Here is a 12,862-nt window from a genome sequence, read left to right on the forward strand (position 1 = left end):
CAAATTTAAAAAAAAAAAGAAAAAAAAAAAAAGAGAGAGAGAGTCTCCCTCTTCTTCCCCAAGCTCTCTCACCATTTAGGCTACTCTTCCGTACAAGAGAGAAAAGTAAAGCTTTCAGGATAAGGCTGTTCTTTAATTTCAACTGGGACTTGTTACAAATCATCCCAGCAGCTCCACAGCTGGACGGGTCGCATTCAACCTCCAAAGCAAAACAAGACCTATGAACCCTCCAAATACCAGCTTGAAATTCATCTGCCACTGTTGCTACTAGGCCACCACCTCTCCATGGAAGGTATATGGGCAGATTACTGAGAGCAGACAACTGCTGGTGACGAAATACCCTCGTCCTGGAGCACTTTCGGATGAACTGCAAGAGCAGGTTTCTCGACACTCAATATTCTCAAGCAGCAAGAGGAATACCCGATGGGTCAGGAAACAATGCTGTGGGAAGCTTCCAGAAGCATCGCCGCTCAGCTTCAACAGAGCTGCTGCTCAGAGGTTCAAACCAACACTAAGAATATGATGCGTCCACCCAAGACTATCCACAGCTGCATTGAGTACTGGTGGCAGTGAGGTAACCATGTTAGCCTCAGATTATAAGCAGGAAAAGATATTTACTTGGCCGATATAATTATGTGGGGAGAAAAAGAATCAGTTGAGCTATTAGGCCTTCTTTAAGCTTTTATTCAGATTATACAGATTTTCAACTACATTAGCTGGTATGTAAAAGATATCAATAGAAGATGTATTTTTTTTCTTGAAAAATTATCCTGAGAAAACACAAAATATTTGTAAGTAGCAAGAGGACAACAGTATGTTAATGAGTCTAATTCCAGAAAAACAAAGACAGACATGACTAAGACAGGCTTCTTGAAACAGGTAGTTAGGATTCCCTGCAAATGCTTTGTCTTAATCCTAACAATAGTGCTTTACAGAATATACGTCAGGGAACTTGGAAGGCTGCTGGGTGTGGAAATACACATGACATCTTAGGGATCTTTCCTGTCTCAGGAAGGGTTAAAACCAGAAAGAAAAAGATTTTAAACTTAAGGCTAAGAGAAAGACGTTCTGAGAGCTATAGCCTAGTCAAACATTGGTCCCCTTCTCTGATGGGAGGCTGTTAAAGTGAAAGGGAAAGAAAGCATTCTGCAAAGGTATTAATGCTTGTTAAAGAGGTAAGGAAGGTGCTAGCAAGTAAAAAAAGGGGAAAGAGAAAAAAAGGAGCACATAACCACCTATTTAATATTATATCAAGATACTTGGCAAAACAAGAGTCACTGGTAAAACAGAGAAAAAAAATCTACCTGCTTCTATACCAGTATCAAAAGCCTTAATTACATATAAGGAGGACCGTGGCTGCTCAGTTACATACATAAATTAAAACCAAAAATACTGCTCATATATAAGTTTCAAATAAACCAAATGCTTAAAAAATAATCTACAAAAAGTTCTAACCTATTTAGGAAAGATCTGAGTGGGCAAACAGGGAGTAGGTATGGCACAGTTTCAAACTGACATTATCTGTTCCTAGCCAATTGTGTCTCAGAGGCATATGATTTCAAATGCTCGTGGATTAACATTCTAGCAGATAAAGCTCAAGGCAGGGTACGAGCTGGTGTGTCTGCCACACACTACTGAAATCACATTAGATAGCACGCAGGATGAGTGGCTAGCTAAGCACCTCTTCATAACAGAGGAAAAAAACCTATCTGATCACCAGGAATTTCAAAGGGAGCGACACTTGCAGGAGGCGTTGGGGGGCTAATGCCAAAGAACACGCTCGAAATTTCTAAATTACAGAAAACAATTTCTTAGTTCAAGAAGTGTTACATTGAAAACGAGCAATTCAATATTAGATTCCATCTTGACAGAAAAGAGCAATCAATCATAAAAATAGAAATTAGCAGTAGCTTAGGTAAAAATGATTGTGACAATCACAATTGGGTATATGGAAGAAGAATAGAGACTAAACCAGCGTATCTACAAACATACTTGAGTGGTACCAGAAGTACATTGGCGTCTTTTTCCTGGACAGACAGATTGCTTATTGGGCTTCCCTGTCACATCCCCACACTTGAACACTTGTATATATTCCAGCAAGTAAAAAAAAATAAAAGCTGAAAGAAGGAAATCAAAAGGATATTAGGAAGAAAAAAGAAAAGTTACAAGGGAGTCCTAACGACAAGAGGCAAAATCCACAGCCAGAGTGGGACGATGATAATGAGTTTTTCCAAGCTTCAAGAATAGCAAGTCCAGCAATCGCATTGACCTGTTACTATGGGGAAAAGGTAGAAACATCCCCAGTACTGAAGAAAGAGCCAAAGCATTCAATACTCACTTCTGTTCTATATTTGGAGAAAAGTCAGCTGTTGCAGCCTGTGATAACGGCATGCTTTCCATTCCAGCAGTAACTAAGGAAGAGGTTCCAACAGCTACCCAACAAACAGCATTGTCATCCTCTTATCTAGCTGAAGCTTACAAACAGCAGGGATGTAACCAGATAACAAGTGGGCTTTAACCAAACTACATCTGTGAACATATTCAGATGTGGACACTCAGAAAGGCCTGCAGTCTGCCTCGAACTGCATGACCTGCATTTGCAGCTCTAATAAGCCCTAACTACAGTACTAACATCAAGCCTGCTGTAAGGCCAAAAGAACAAGTGTGATGCAATGACATCCCCAAATGCAGGTGTTTGTCGGAGCCCATATTATTAAAGCCCTGCTGCTGTTAGCTAAGCTCAGCCAAAAGATTATACCTCCGTCAACACCAGAAGGCTGCATCAGGAAAGCAGTGCTACTGGTGAAGTCACCAATACCAATTTTCACAGCATCTGAATTTTCCTAGAAGTATCCAGGTTGGAACTCTTCCACTAACAAGACCTAAAATAACATCCCAATGCTGAGCAAAGCAAAAAATGAAGTGGGGTCTTATAACAGGAGGTTTGCAGAACAAAGATGCAGGTGGAAGGCCTCAAGTAGGTGCACACAAGTTAAATTGTGCACCTGAATGCATCCGGGAGACCATTCAGATACATGAATGAAAAATACTGATCATAAATATATGTACTCCTGATATTTAATAAGGCTTCCTGGCAACCCCTCCTGTAAAACAAAACCATAAAATAATTTTGAAAAACAGCCTCAACTCTAAAATAAGATGAAATTCTTTTACGGCTTATAAGTGCTATTGATTCTGTGTGCTCCTCCTCTTCACTGTGAAGTTTTCCTTGGCTGAAAAGTGGGAGGGAATGTACTCTGAGGTTGGGGCAGGTTGAACTGGGAAATTTCACTTCAAACCAAAGAAAGAGTTGCTCTCACAGCGAAGAGCTGGACCAAGCTTTCACATTTTATGCAGAAGCTGGGTTCTGATGAGGATGTAGACTCAGTCATTGCCCCACCACGATAAACACTTCAAGGACCATCTACAAGAGGTCTGACTGGTGATGGTAAGGGAGACAAGCTCTCCAGCTCTCAAAGGGAAATTCCTCTGACTCAGTGGCTGCTTTCCACAGCTTATCCGACTCCAGCAGAACGTCCCAGCAAGAGAACAGGGGAAATCAGACTCCTGCTAGTTATGGGGTTTGGGTACATCTTGTGTCTTGGTTTTTCATTTGGTTTGGTTGGGTTTTGTTTTGTTTGTTGTTTTGGGTTTGTTTTGGGCTTTGGTTGGTTTTTTTTTTTAAAAAAAAAAAAGATTAGAGATGGGCTGGGAGCTATCTGGGGAGAGGCACAGAAGGCAGCCCTGGGCACACATGCAGTTCCCTATGGAGATAAGAGGATCTTCTTTGAAGCTGGTTTACTCCTTTGGGTGCCACTGGAGACTATCCTGGTGGCAAAGTACTGCTCATTTACAAAGACTCCCTCCACTCAGGATCCTGGCATTATCTCTGATTATCGGAATCTCTGAACCGCAAGGTAGTTTTCCTCTCAAGATCCAAAAGGACTCCAGGAAGCCTCTTTCTGCATTATCCTGTTTGAGAAAGGAAGCAAGAAGAATACAAAGTGCATACAATAAATCACTCAGAAAAATACCACAATCCCTTTTAGATGTTTTGCCAAGCAAATAAGCCAAACATTGGCATATTACAAGGAAAAGAAAAAAAAAAAGGCATTTTGTCTACAGAACAACCCATTTCATTTTCATTACTGGAAAACTGGATTCCCTATTCTCTCTCCTGCAGGTATGGTTCAGCTACTCAGCAAGAGGCTTCTGAAAAGAGATTTACTTATTTAAAAGCAAACTATCAAGGGCTAGTTTATCTTCCACAAAAAGCAGAAAGCCTGAAACAATAAAACACCTTGACATGCAAACAAAACCAGCAATTTTCAGGGACTGTCCTGCTACTGACTTCACATAGTAATTAAGTCTTTAAATAAACTTCAGAACATCTCAATTCACTGGCTTATCGTTCAAGTAGGTAGAGAGATTAAAAAAAAAAAAAGGAAATGGCTACCAAGAAAAGCTTTTTAGACTTTGTTTGGGATTTTCCTCTCCTCACAAGTATGCTCAAGAGCACTATTCTGGAAGGCGCTGTCAATCCTTCAAGAGAACCGCAATAAGCTCAGTAACTAGAAAAGGTACATTGCTAAAAATGTGTTCCCAGACAAAACCAGCCTTTTAAATTAAAACCAAGAACACCCACATCAACAAAACTAAATTGTGAAGCCAGAGAATTCAGTTAAACATTCAAGACCACGCAAACATTTAGATGTAAGGAATTCTTACAGCTGCAGTATACTGGTTTGGGCATTCATCTGCAGAAACAAAATGCTGATGGAACTGCTCCCAGGATATAGCAAACATGAGTTTGGGCAGCCAAGTGGGAATTTCCATGAATTACACCTGTCAGCCCTACTATGGCAGAACAGGAGTGAAGTTTACAATCCTCCAACACCTTCTGAGGAGAAGCTAGCAAGCTTAAGATCTGCAGAAGAAAAAGTATCTCGGCAGCTGTGTTGCCAGGCTTGATTTTCAAGCTGTATCTTCTCCGTTCTGTCACACCTGGATCTAGTCTGAAGTCTGTGCTGAATTGGCATATAGCAAATATATTTAGATACTTGTAAGAGGGGATCAGAATAGGCTCTAACACTGGTATTCAGATCTTCCATGTTTTCAAAAAAATTTAGTTAACTAACAGCTGCCTTAATATCTTCTCTAGTAACATCCAGAGAACAAGGTTTGATCTCCCTTTAATTTTTCCATGAAGTAGCAAAAAGTATTAAACAGCATCAAGCTCCAGCAAAATTCTTTTTTTAGTATCAAATCAGGAGTACAATATCCAATTGCACAGATAAAGGGCAGCCCTAGACTTACTTGCCAGTGCTAAAGAAGATATTTATTTGGTTGTGGATATTGAAGAGGAACTGATGGCGTCCAAATGTTATCCTATTCAAGGTGGGAGACTTCAGGTGGCAAGAGAGAAACTGCTTCAAATACCTCATCAATGGAGCTACAGCATCGTTACACCATTTTTTGCCTCCACGTTTATCATGTCACGTGGCTGTACTGCCATCAGCAATTCACCAGCACAGCAACAACCCAGCAAATTAAGAAAGGATATAAAGATGACAGTATTGCAAGAGTGGGGAAAGGAGAAGACAGAGTAGCTCTCTTCCCTAGACCACACAGGGGTTTATTAATATGCTGAAATTTTGGGTTAGGCCAGCTACTGCTAAAAGGGGAATACAGCTGGGGAACAATACCATCCTGCAGAAAGGGACTCCTTCTGGCTTGTTTGTGTATAGGAAGGTTAACAATGTTAGCGAGTTATTCAGGAAGTAATGGATACCCTCTTGCCCTAAGCAAATTCCTTTTCAATAACAGTAGTAATTTCCTACGCAATACAACTATATCAAGGTATAATGGCTACTATATTTATCTACATAGGCCCTGTACTGCTGGGATCTAATTTACTATGGCATAAAAAGCAGTTTACAAATCCTGGGATAGTAAAGTTGCTAGCAACAGGAATAAAATTCTATCCTGTATTTTATGGTTTGAAAACCGGGTTCTAACATCCCTTTTTAAGAGTATAAAATGCATTCTCTCCAAATTAGAAAGACTCAAAGACTAATAAACCCCAGAAGTAGACTGCAAATACACCTATGAGAAGGAAGAAATCAGCTTAACAAATACCACATTGTGCACATTTTTAACCTTATTGTCACAGCTGCTTTATTTCTTCTTTTATTCAAATAACATTCTTTAATTTGACCCTCTGAGAAGAAAAACAATCCATGATGTTACCCAGAAGCCTTACGTACCTAATGAAGACAAAATATCTTAAATCTGTGATGTTTTTGTTAGCTGAATGCCTGAAATATGGCTTCAGTATGAGAAATGGCACAAGTATATGATCAGCAAAGAAGAAAGGAATGACTCCAGCTAATGAAGAGGTAACACCAATAAACACGGAATGACATCTCCCAAGAAACAACAAAGCTAAATTGCTAAAAGACTTTGGTGGAACACAGCATCAACCTGTGATAAGTAAGGGTGGGTGGAAAGAGACCAAACACACATGTCAGGGGACTGCAGATACTTCCATTACGTAACAGTAGGAAGAAAATCCAGGCAAAATCGCCATTAACAGAACTAAAAGCAAAATATTTCAACAGGGATATTGGCAGTTGTCAAACCACATAAAGGAACAGCAGACTGTTCAAATGTAAAAGGCATTAATAAAGCATAAGAGGCATAAATAGATATAAAATATAGAGGAAGATTTCTAGAGGACTGGAAAAATATAGTTCTAAAACACAACACCCCCAACTTCTATTCACGATGATCAGCAAAGATCAGCTGTCAGAAAGCAATTCTGCTTCTGATCTCATTCTGAGCAAAGAAAGCGGTCCTCAACCATACCTGCACCACCACCATCTCTCTGGATTATTGTCATGGCTGCAGCAAACCGCTCCCTCCATCTGACTGGTTCCTCAGGGAATTATGAGCACAAGACAAATTAGAAAAGTGTGTGCATGTAAAGCCTAACCGCACTGTTTCCTGCTTTTTAAGCAAAATATAGCCCATCCTTCAATCTCTTTTTAGTGTATATATTTAATACAGGACTTGCAAGAAGGCATGTGGATAGACACCTACCTGTATCTTTTAATAGGGCATTTCGCCTTTCTGCAGATCTCACATGCAGTGAGTACTGGAAACACCGAGAGTCTGTAACATGGGATGTTCCAACAAATTCAGATTTATTTCTTGCCACCTGTGTCAGCTGACGTACTTGAATCAGGAGGATTTTGGCTCTCATAGGAGCATACCAGCTATAGATCTGGTCTTCAGCATCACTGCAGTCTGTGGGATACAAACACACTGTGACCCTTGAACACCTTCAGCGGAGCTTATATTAAGGCTGTTCCACCTTCCTTTCTTTCCCCCACACCCTGCCATGACAAAAAAAAATTCAGTACTGTAAATTCCATTGTGATGTCTTTTCTAATCAAGTCCTGGCAAAATTAAGACTCTTCCGTTAGAGACTGATTGTAACTTCCTTACTCTTACGATAACTTTCTAAGACAGACAAATTGAATAAGTACTAGTGGCTCCCTCGCATTCAGTTTATACAAGATGAATGGTTATGAAGTAACTATGGCCAGCCAACACATGCAGTTATTGTGCCCTAGGTCCTATGCAACACATTCTCATGTTATCTTAATCCAAATTTGAGCCTTGAAGTGTAGCCATACTGTCTGACAAGTACTGTACCCGCTACAAGAGCTGCTCACTTTGATAACAAAGCAACCAGCAACAGTATATGAAATTCCTCCCCATTCCCAAGTTCTCAGAAAGCCACGGTGACCAGAACAATCTTTTTTCATCCTTGTGTGACCTGAAGAATGCCTGTTTCCTTTCAGATAAAGGCCTTGCTATGGTTATCTAATGCTAATGTCACTACAAACTGGATTAGAGATGCCCAGAAAACTCAAAGTATGTACATGGATAGTCAGCTGTATCCTAATTCTAAGTCTGAAGGAAATCAAATGCTCCAAATTGTGCCTAATGTAGTTAAGTTTGCCCTTTAGGTAGGATAGACCAGTAAAAACATATTACACAGTGATTAGATTCATTCCTGAGTGAAATACAGAGAGCTGGCTCTATCTGTCTATTGTGCCAGTATATTTCAAATTATTTCAGAGACCAACGCTCTTCCCGTGCTCTGCTCCACAGCAGCAGCTGCTCGAGAAATACAGCAGTTCTCTGTCTGGGGCAAAGTTGGCAGCAACTGGGGACAACGCTGCTGTCAGAGTTCAGCTCCCAGTTCTGAAATGCCATTCTACTGGAAATACCAAAGAGCCTAAATCCGGCTTCATATACCACGGGATGCAAAATATCTCTATCTCAGCTTTCAGCACAAAGCTCTGGAGTCTAATGACATTTACTCCTTTGGCCCCTGTCAGTCTTCCTCCAGACCCTGCAAAGGATTGGAGCTGGCTGCCATAAATGGTTGGAAAACAAGATGTTCTCCAAGCACTTGGAATTGAGGAGCACTGTTTTAGCTTAAGGAGACCATGGCAAGAAGCCAGGGTGACAGGTGCCCCAGAAATAGAAAGGACGATCAAACTGTTGCCATCATTACCACTGCTGTCCTCTTGACTTGTAAGAAAGGGTAGCCCATGCTCTCCAGGTGTATTAGGGGAACGATGGACCACAAAAGGCAAGGAGGATGTGTTTGCTGGCAGTACCTGAAGTCTCTCCTCATTAAAATCCCACTGTAAAGGAATTTGAGCACATCTCATCAGATACAATCCTACCAGTAAACCTTTATTAGGCCTGGCAGCAAGCACAGCCATGACATGAGAGCACAGCTCATCACAGTTCACAGGCACCAAAGGAGTTAAAAACACAGATTCCTGCTAAAACTGCCAAGAGCTACAAACCTTCTCCTGTGTGGGCGGCAGCAGCAACTAAATCCACTCCCCAACAATTGGCTGGCCTACGGAAAGAGAGGCGGGAAGAGACAGGTCATGGGGGACAGCCCCCCCAAGTAAATAGCAGTACAGCATCTGCTCAGGTTTTCAGCTAAAATTAGTGAGACAGTTCTCTTCATTTTAGCACCAGCCTCTCGAGACAGCAGCCTCTGACCTTTATCAGGAAGAGCACCCTTGTCCTCTAATCACAGACTTCCTGGAAAACGCAATCTAGCTGGCAATTAATACAGAATGGAGGAGGAAAAAAAAAAGGTTCATAACATCAAATCACCACTGCAAGATTTTTAAATGCACCCCCCACCAAAATGGCAGAAGAATTCAAGCATGTTCTCACAAGCCATCTCACCCCACTAGCATTATTTAACAGTACTTATTAAAAATACTTTCTCACCTCTCCCCCCACCAAAAAATATGCCCCCCCAAGTCTTGTTTTGCAGATGTTGCCTGCAGCAGCATAGCTTCTTGCTGTGAAAGCTTCCACACAGGTGTGCAGAGCGTGACCTGGGCAGAATTACATGTGCCATTTCCACTGGGAAATCTAAGAGACTTATTAAGCCAGGACAGTGCCAATTAATCTACTAATGGAATGAATCAAAAGTGTGTTCCTGGCCCTTTCCCTTTCACATCCCAAAGCCTCAGGGGAGCTGAAACCATCTGGCAAATGCCTGCTCCGAGCAACATTATGCTACTGCTGGAAATACCTCTCCCTTAATATTGAGAAGAATGAAACCATCTTCTATCCACCAGCTATTCTCGGGAGCATCTGCGTAGCTTGCTAAGGTAGTCTCCTTGCACACAGCATCCTTCCCCAACCAATGCAGAGCTGCTCACTCACCATGCAGGAGAAGTCAGCAGAACAGAAAGTGATCCCATTCATTTACTCGGGGTCCTGCTGAAGCGGCTGGCGCGAGCGGGGCGGCAAAGCAGTTACCGTACTCTGTGTAATGCACGCAGGCTGCCCTCCCACAGCAGATCCCAACAGCAAGCAGGCAGAAGCACGCTCCCTGCCCAGACTGAGAAAACGCTCCTGCTGAATTCTCTCAGTCCTTTCTTTATGCAAGGGGAGTTGCAGGTAGGGTAGCACGGAAGTGTTTGTTTATGTTAATTTAAAAAAAAATCTCTCGTCTAAGCACACTTGAAATGGAGATCCATCCAGAGAGCGTAAAGGGAAATCAAGATATCAAACACTCCAAGGTTCATACATGAATATGTTCTTACTGTGAGACAAAGGGAAGGACTGACTCAGAGATGCTGAACGCCCTGCACCCTTTGAGTAATAAGCAAGCTCAGGAAGAAACAGAGCTATGAGGCAGCTGTCACAAAAAAAGCATTTTTGGCACTTTCAAGATCATACAGGAGCAGAGGAGCCTCCTATCTTACAATTTAGACACACAAAAAAGAGAGAGAAAGGTCCAAGACAACAGCAGTCATACAGCTGTGGAATTATGTAGATGGTAACAACTGGCTTTTGACTGTGACAACAACACAAGCCCAGGGCATGGGAGACAAGAGGTCGTCCATGCTCAGAGGCAGCACAGAGCATGTTTAGACAAACATCCATCAGGAATTACCTAACTTGTTATTACAGGCTCCCAGAAACAGGAACTTCGGTCCCCTAAATTACCGTTCCAGTGCTTCGCTACATTGAATCAGAAATGCTGTTTCACCCCTTAATATCCAATTTCAGCTTTCCTTGCTGCAAATTAAGCTGCCTTCAATGGACTTGGTAAATAATCAATCTGCATCCTCCATGCTTCTCTACTTTTCCTTTTTTTAAAGAAGGAACAAGCTCAATATTTTCTTCCTATGTCAGGCTCCCTGACCCTCCTGTTCTTGGTCTTCCCTAGACTTTTTCCAGATTCTGTCCCTGTCTTTCCTGAGGTGCCTAAAACTAGGTCCAGTGCTCCGCTTGCTGTGCTGAGCTCTGAAGAATACCTTTTGCAATTACTTGACACACTTGGAAATACATTCCAGGTTTTCAAGATCACAAAAAACCAGCACCACATACTCAGTTTGGTATCTCCTATAACCCCAGGTCTTTCCTTCAATATTACTGCTTAGCCAGCTATTCTCCATTTTATATTTCATATACAGTTCCTTTTGTTAATACAGCTTGGTTTTGTTTAATTTCGCATTGTTGGATTTCAGGCTGCTTCTGCAATTTACTGTGATCTTTCTGACACCTAATCCTACCTTCCAAAGGCTGCCAGCCCCTCCACGTACATACATTCAGTGATTCTTTCATTACCCTGATGTTTGATGAGCAGTACAGAACAGCAGAGCAGCCAGGGTAGACCATGTTAAGACTTCCAGATCACACACAGAGGAAAGCATGACATAATTACTCCAAATACATTTTTCCAATGAGGTGCTCAGCCCCTTCTTAATTTCACCTTTTGTTTGCCTAGTTTATGTAAAGGTCATACGGGACTACGTCCAAAGCCAGTAGGTTTCTCCATCTGCCAGGGCTGCTGCCATGTCAGAGGAGAAAATTAAATTGATCTGACATGATTAGTCCTTAAAAATTAGCAATGTATATCTGTTGTTGCTTTAATTTCCTTTAGTAAAGGATCAGACCATAAGCATCTGATCTTTTCAGCATCTTTCCAAGTTCCATAGCTACACTGACCACCTGTATTTCTTGGTATCTGTAGCCTCCTTTAAAAAAAAAATTAGGATGGAAGAATAATGTTTATTCACACCCATATACACACACTCCCTTCATTTACTTGAAAGCTGCGAGATGTCACGATATGCAGAACACATGCTGGGGAGAACTGATCACTCAAGCACAGCCTTCACTGGCCTGAAGGAGAACATCCCTGAACCCTCACCGTAAGCGTGCGTCCATCTTGCGCTACCCTCTAAGCAGCAGCAGTGCTGTGCAGCACACGCGCCTTCTGATAAAATGAGCTCAGGCCAGGAGCCTGCTCAAGCCGGGTAAGCACTAGAGCCTGCCTGCTCAGGGTCCCCCCTAAAAGCCGCTCTCTATTGCCAGCACTCCCCCATCAACCATCCCTCCCACATCTCCCCTCTGCTCAGCCCTGGGACGTTTCGGAGCAGCGCAAAGACATGCATTACAAAAACCTTTCCCTCTGTGCCTCTGAAGAATCGAATCCCTCAGCGAGCCCTGCAGAGAGGTGGCAGGGCCTGCCTCAGCCCTCCCTACATGCTCCCATGCTGGGTTCAGGCACTGACACATCCTCTCCCCAACCCTCAAAACAAAATTTCCCTTGTCAAGGACAGCCATCATGAAAACTTAATTCACCCCCAAATTCTTGCGGGACACAAGAGGGGGAACCCTCTTCCCCCTCCCTCCCTGCGGCTTTAGCCCTTCTCCGTCCTACGGTGACGGCTGTAGGCTTGTGCCAGGGGACAGCCTGACAGGATTGGGACAGCCTGATAGGATCGCGCCAGGGGACAGCCTGAGGGCACTCCTAGGGAAGGCACCGGCCGCGGCCGCCCCGGGCCGGGCCCCAGGGCCTGCGGGGCGGGCGGGGCGGGGCGGCGAGCGCTGGCCGAGCGCCGGCTGCCCTCTCCTGGCAGCCCGCCGCCAGAGCGGCCCCGGGCCCCGCTGCCCGGCAGCTCCCGCCCTGCCCCGGCCGGGCTCCCACACTTACTCCCTGCACCCCGCCCCTCTTCCTCCTCCCCGGGCCCTCCCGGGCGCACCAGGCCAGGGCGCAAAGGCCAAAACCGAGGAGCTGAACCCCCCGCCATGTTGCAGCAGCGCGTCTCGAAAGCTGAGCGTGCCCCTCAGCAACACGCAGCGAGCATTTACGGGTATCTAGAAATAACTTCTGCAAAGGTATTATAATCCTTCAGGAAAAAAAAATATACTAAATGCACAAAAAAACTACTGTAAAATTTCTTCTGTTTGGTTTGGGTTTTTTAGTTCCAGTTCAGGAGAAAATCCTCACCCA

General features: G+C 43.2%; 1 protein-coding gene across 17 annotated transcripts in view; it reads right to left on the minus strand.

Annotated features, from left to right (window-relative positions):
* The window catches only part of RBFOX2 (RNA binding fox-1 homolog 2), a 168,276-nt gene that overhangs the window by 111,949 nt on the left and 43,465 nt on the right, over positions 1-12,862 (minus strand). The window contains exon 1 of one of the 17 annotated variants that reach the window (XM_075076127.1): positions 9,778-9,993. The exons of the other annotated variants lie outside the window; for them this stretch is intronic. Coding sequence (XP_074932228.1) covers positions 9,778-9,819 — 42 coding nt within the window. The 5' untranslated portion in view covers positions 9,820-9,993. Of the gene's footprint in view, positions 1-9,777; positions 9,994-12,862 lie in introns of those variants that run through there. 17 annotated transcript variants of the gene reach the window in all.

This window comes from Phalacrocorax aristotelis, chromosome 1 (assembly GCF_949628215.1).
Source record: "Phalacrocorax aristotelis chromosome 1, bGulAri2.1, whole genome shotgun sequence".
In the NCBI taxonomy this organism is placed as follows: Eukaryota; Metazoa; Chordata; class Aves; order Suliformes; family Phalacrocoracidae; genus Phalacrocorax; species Phalacrocorax aristotelis.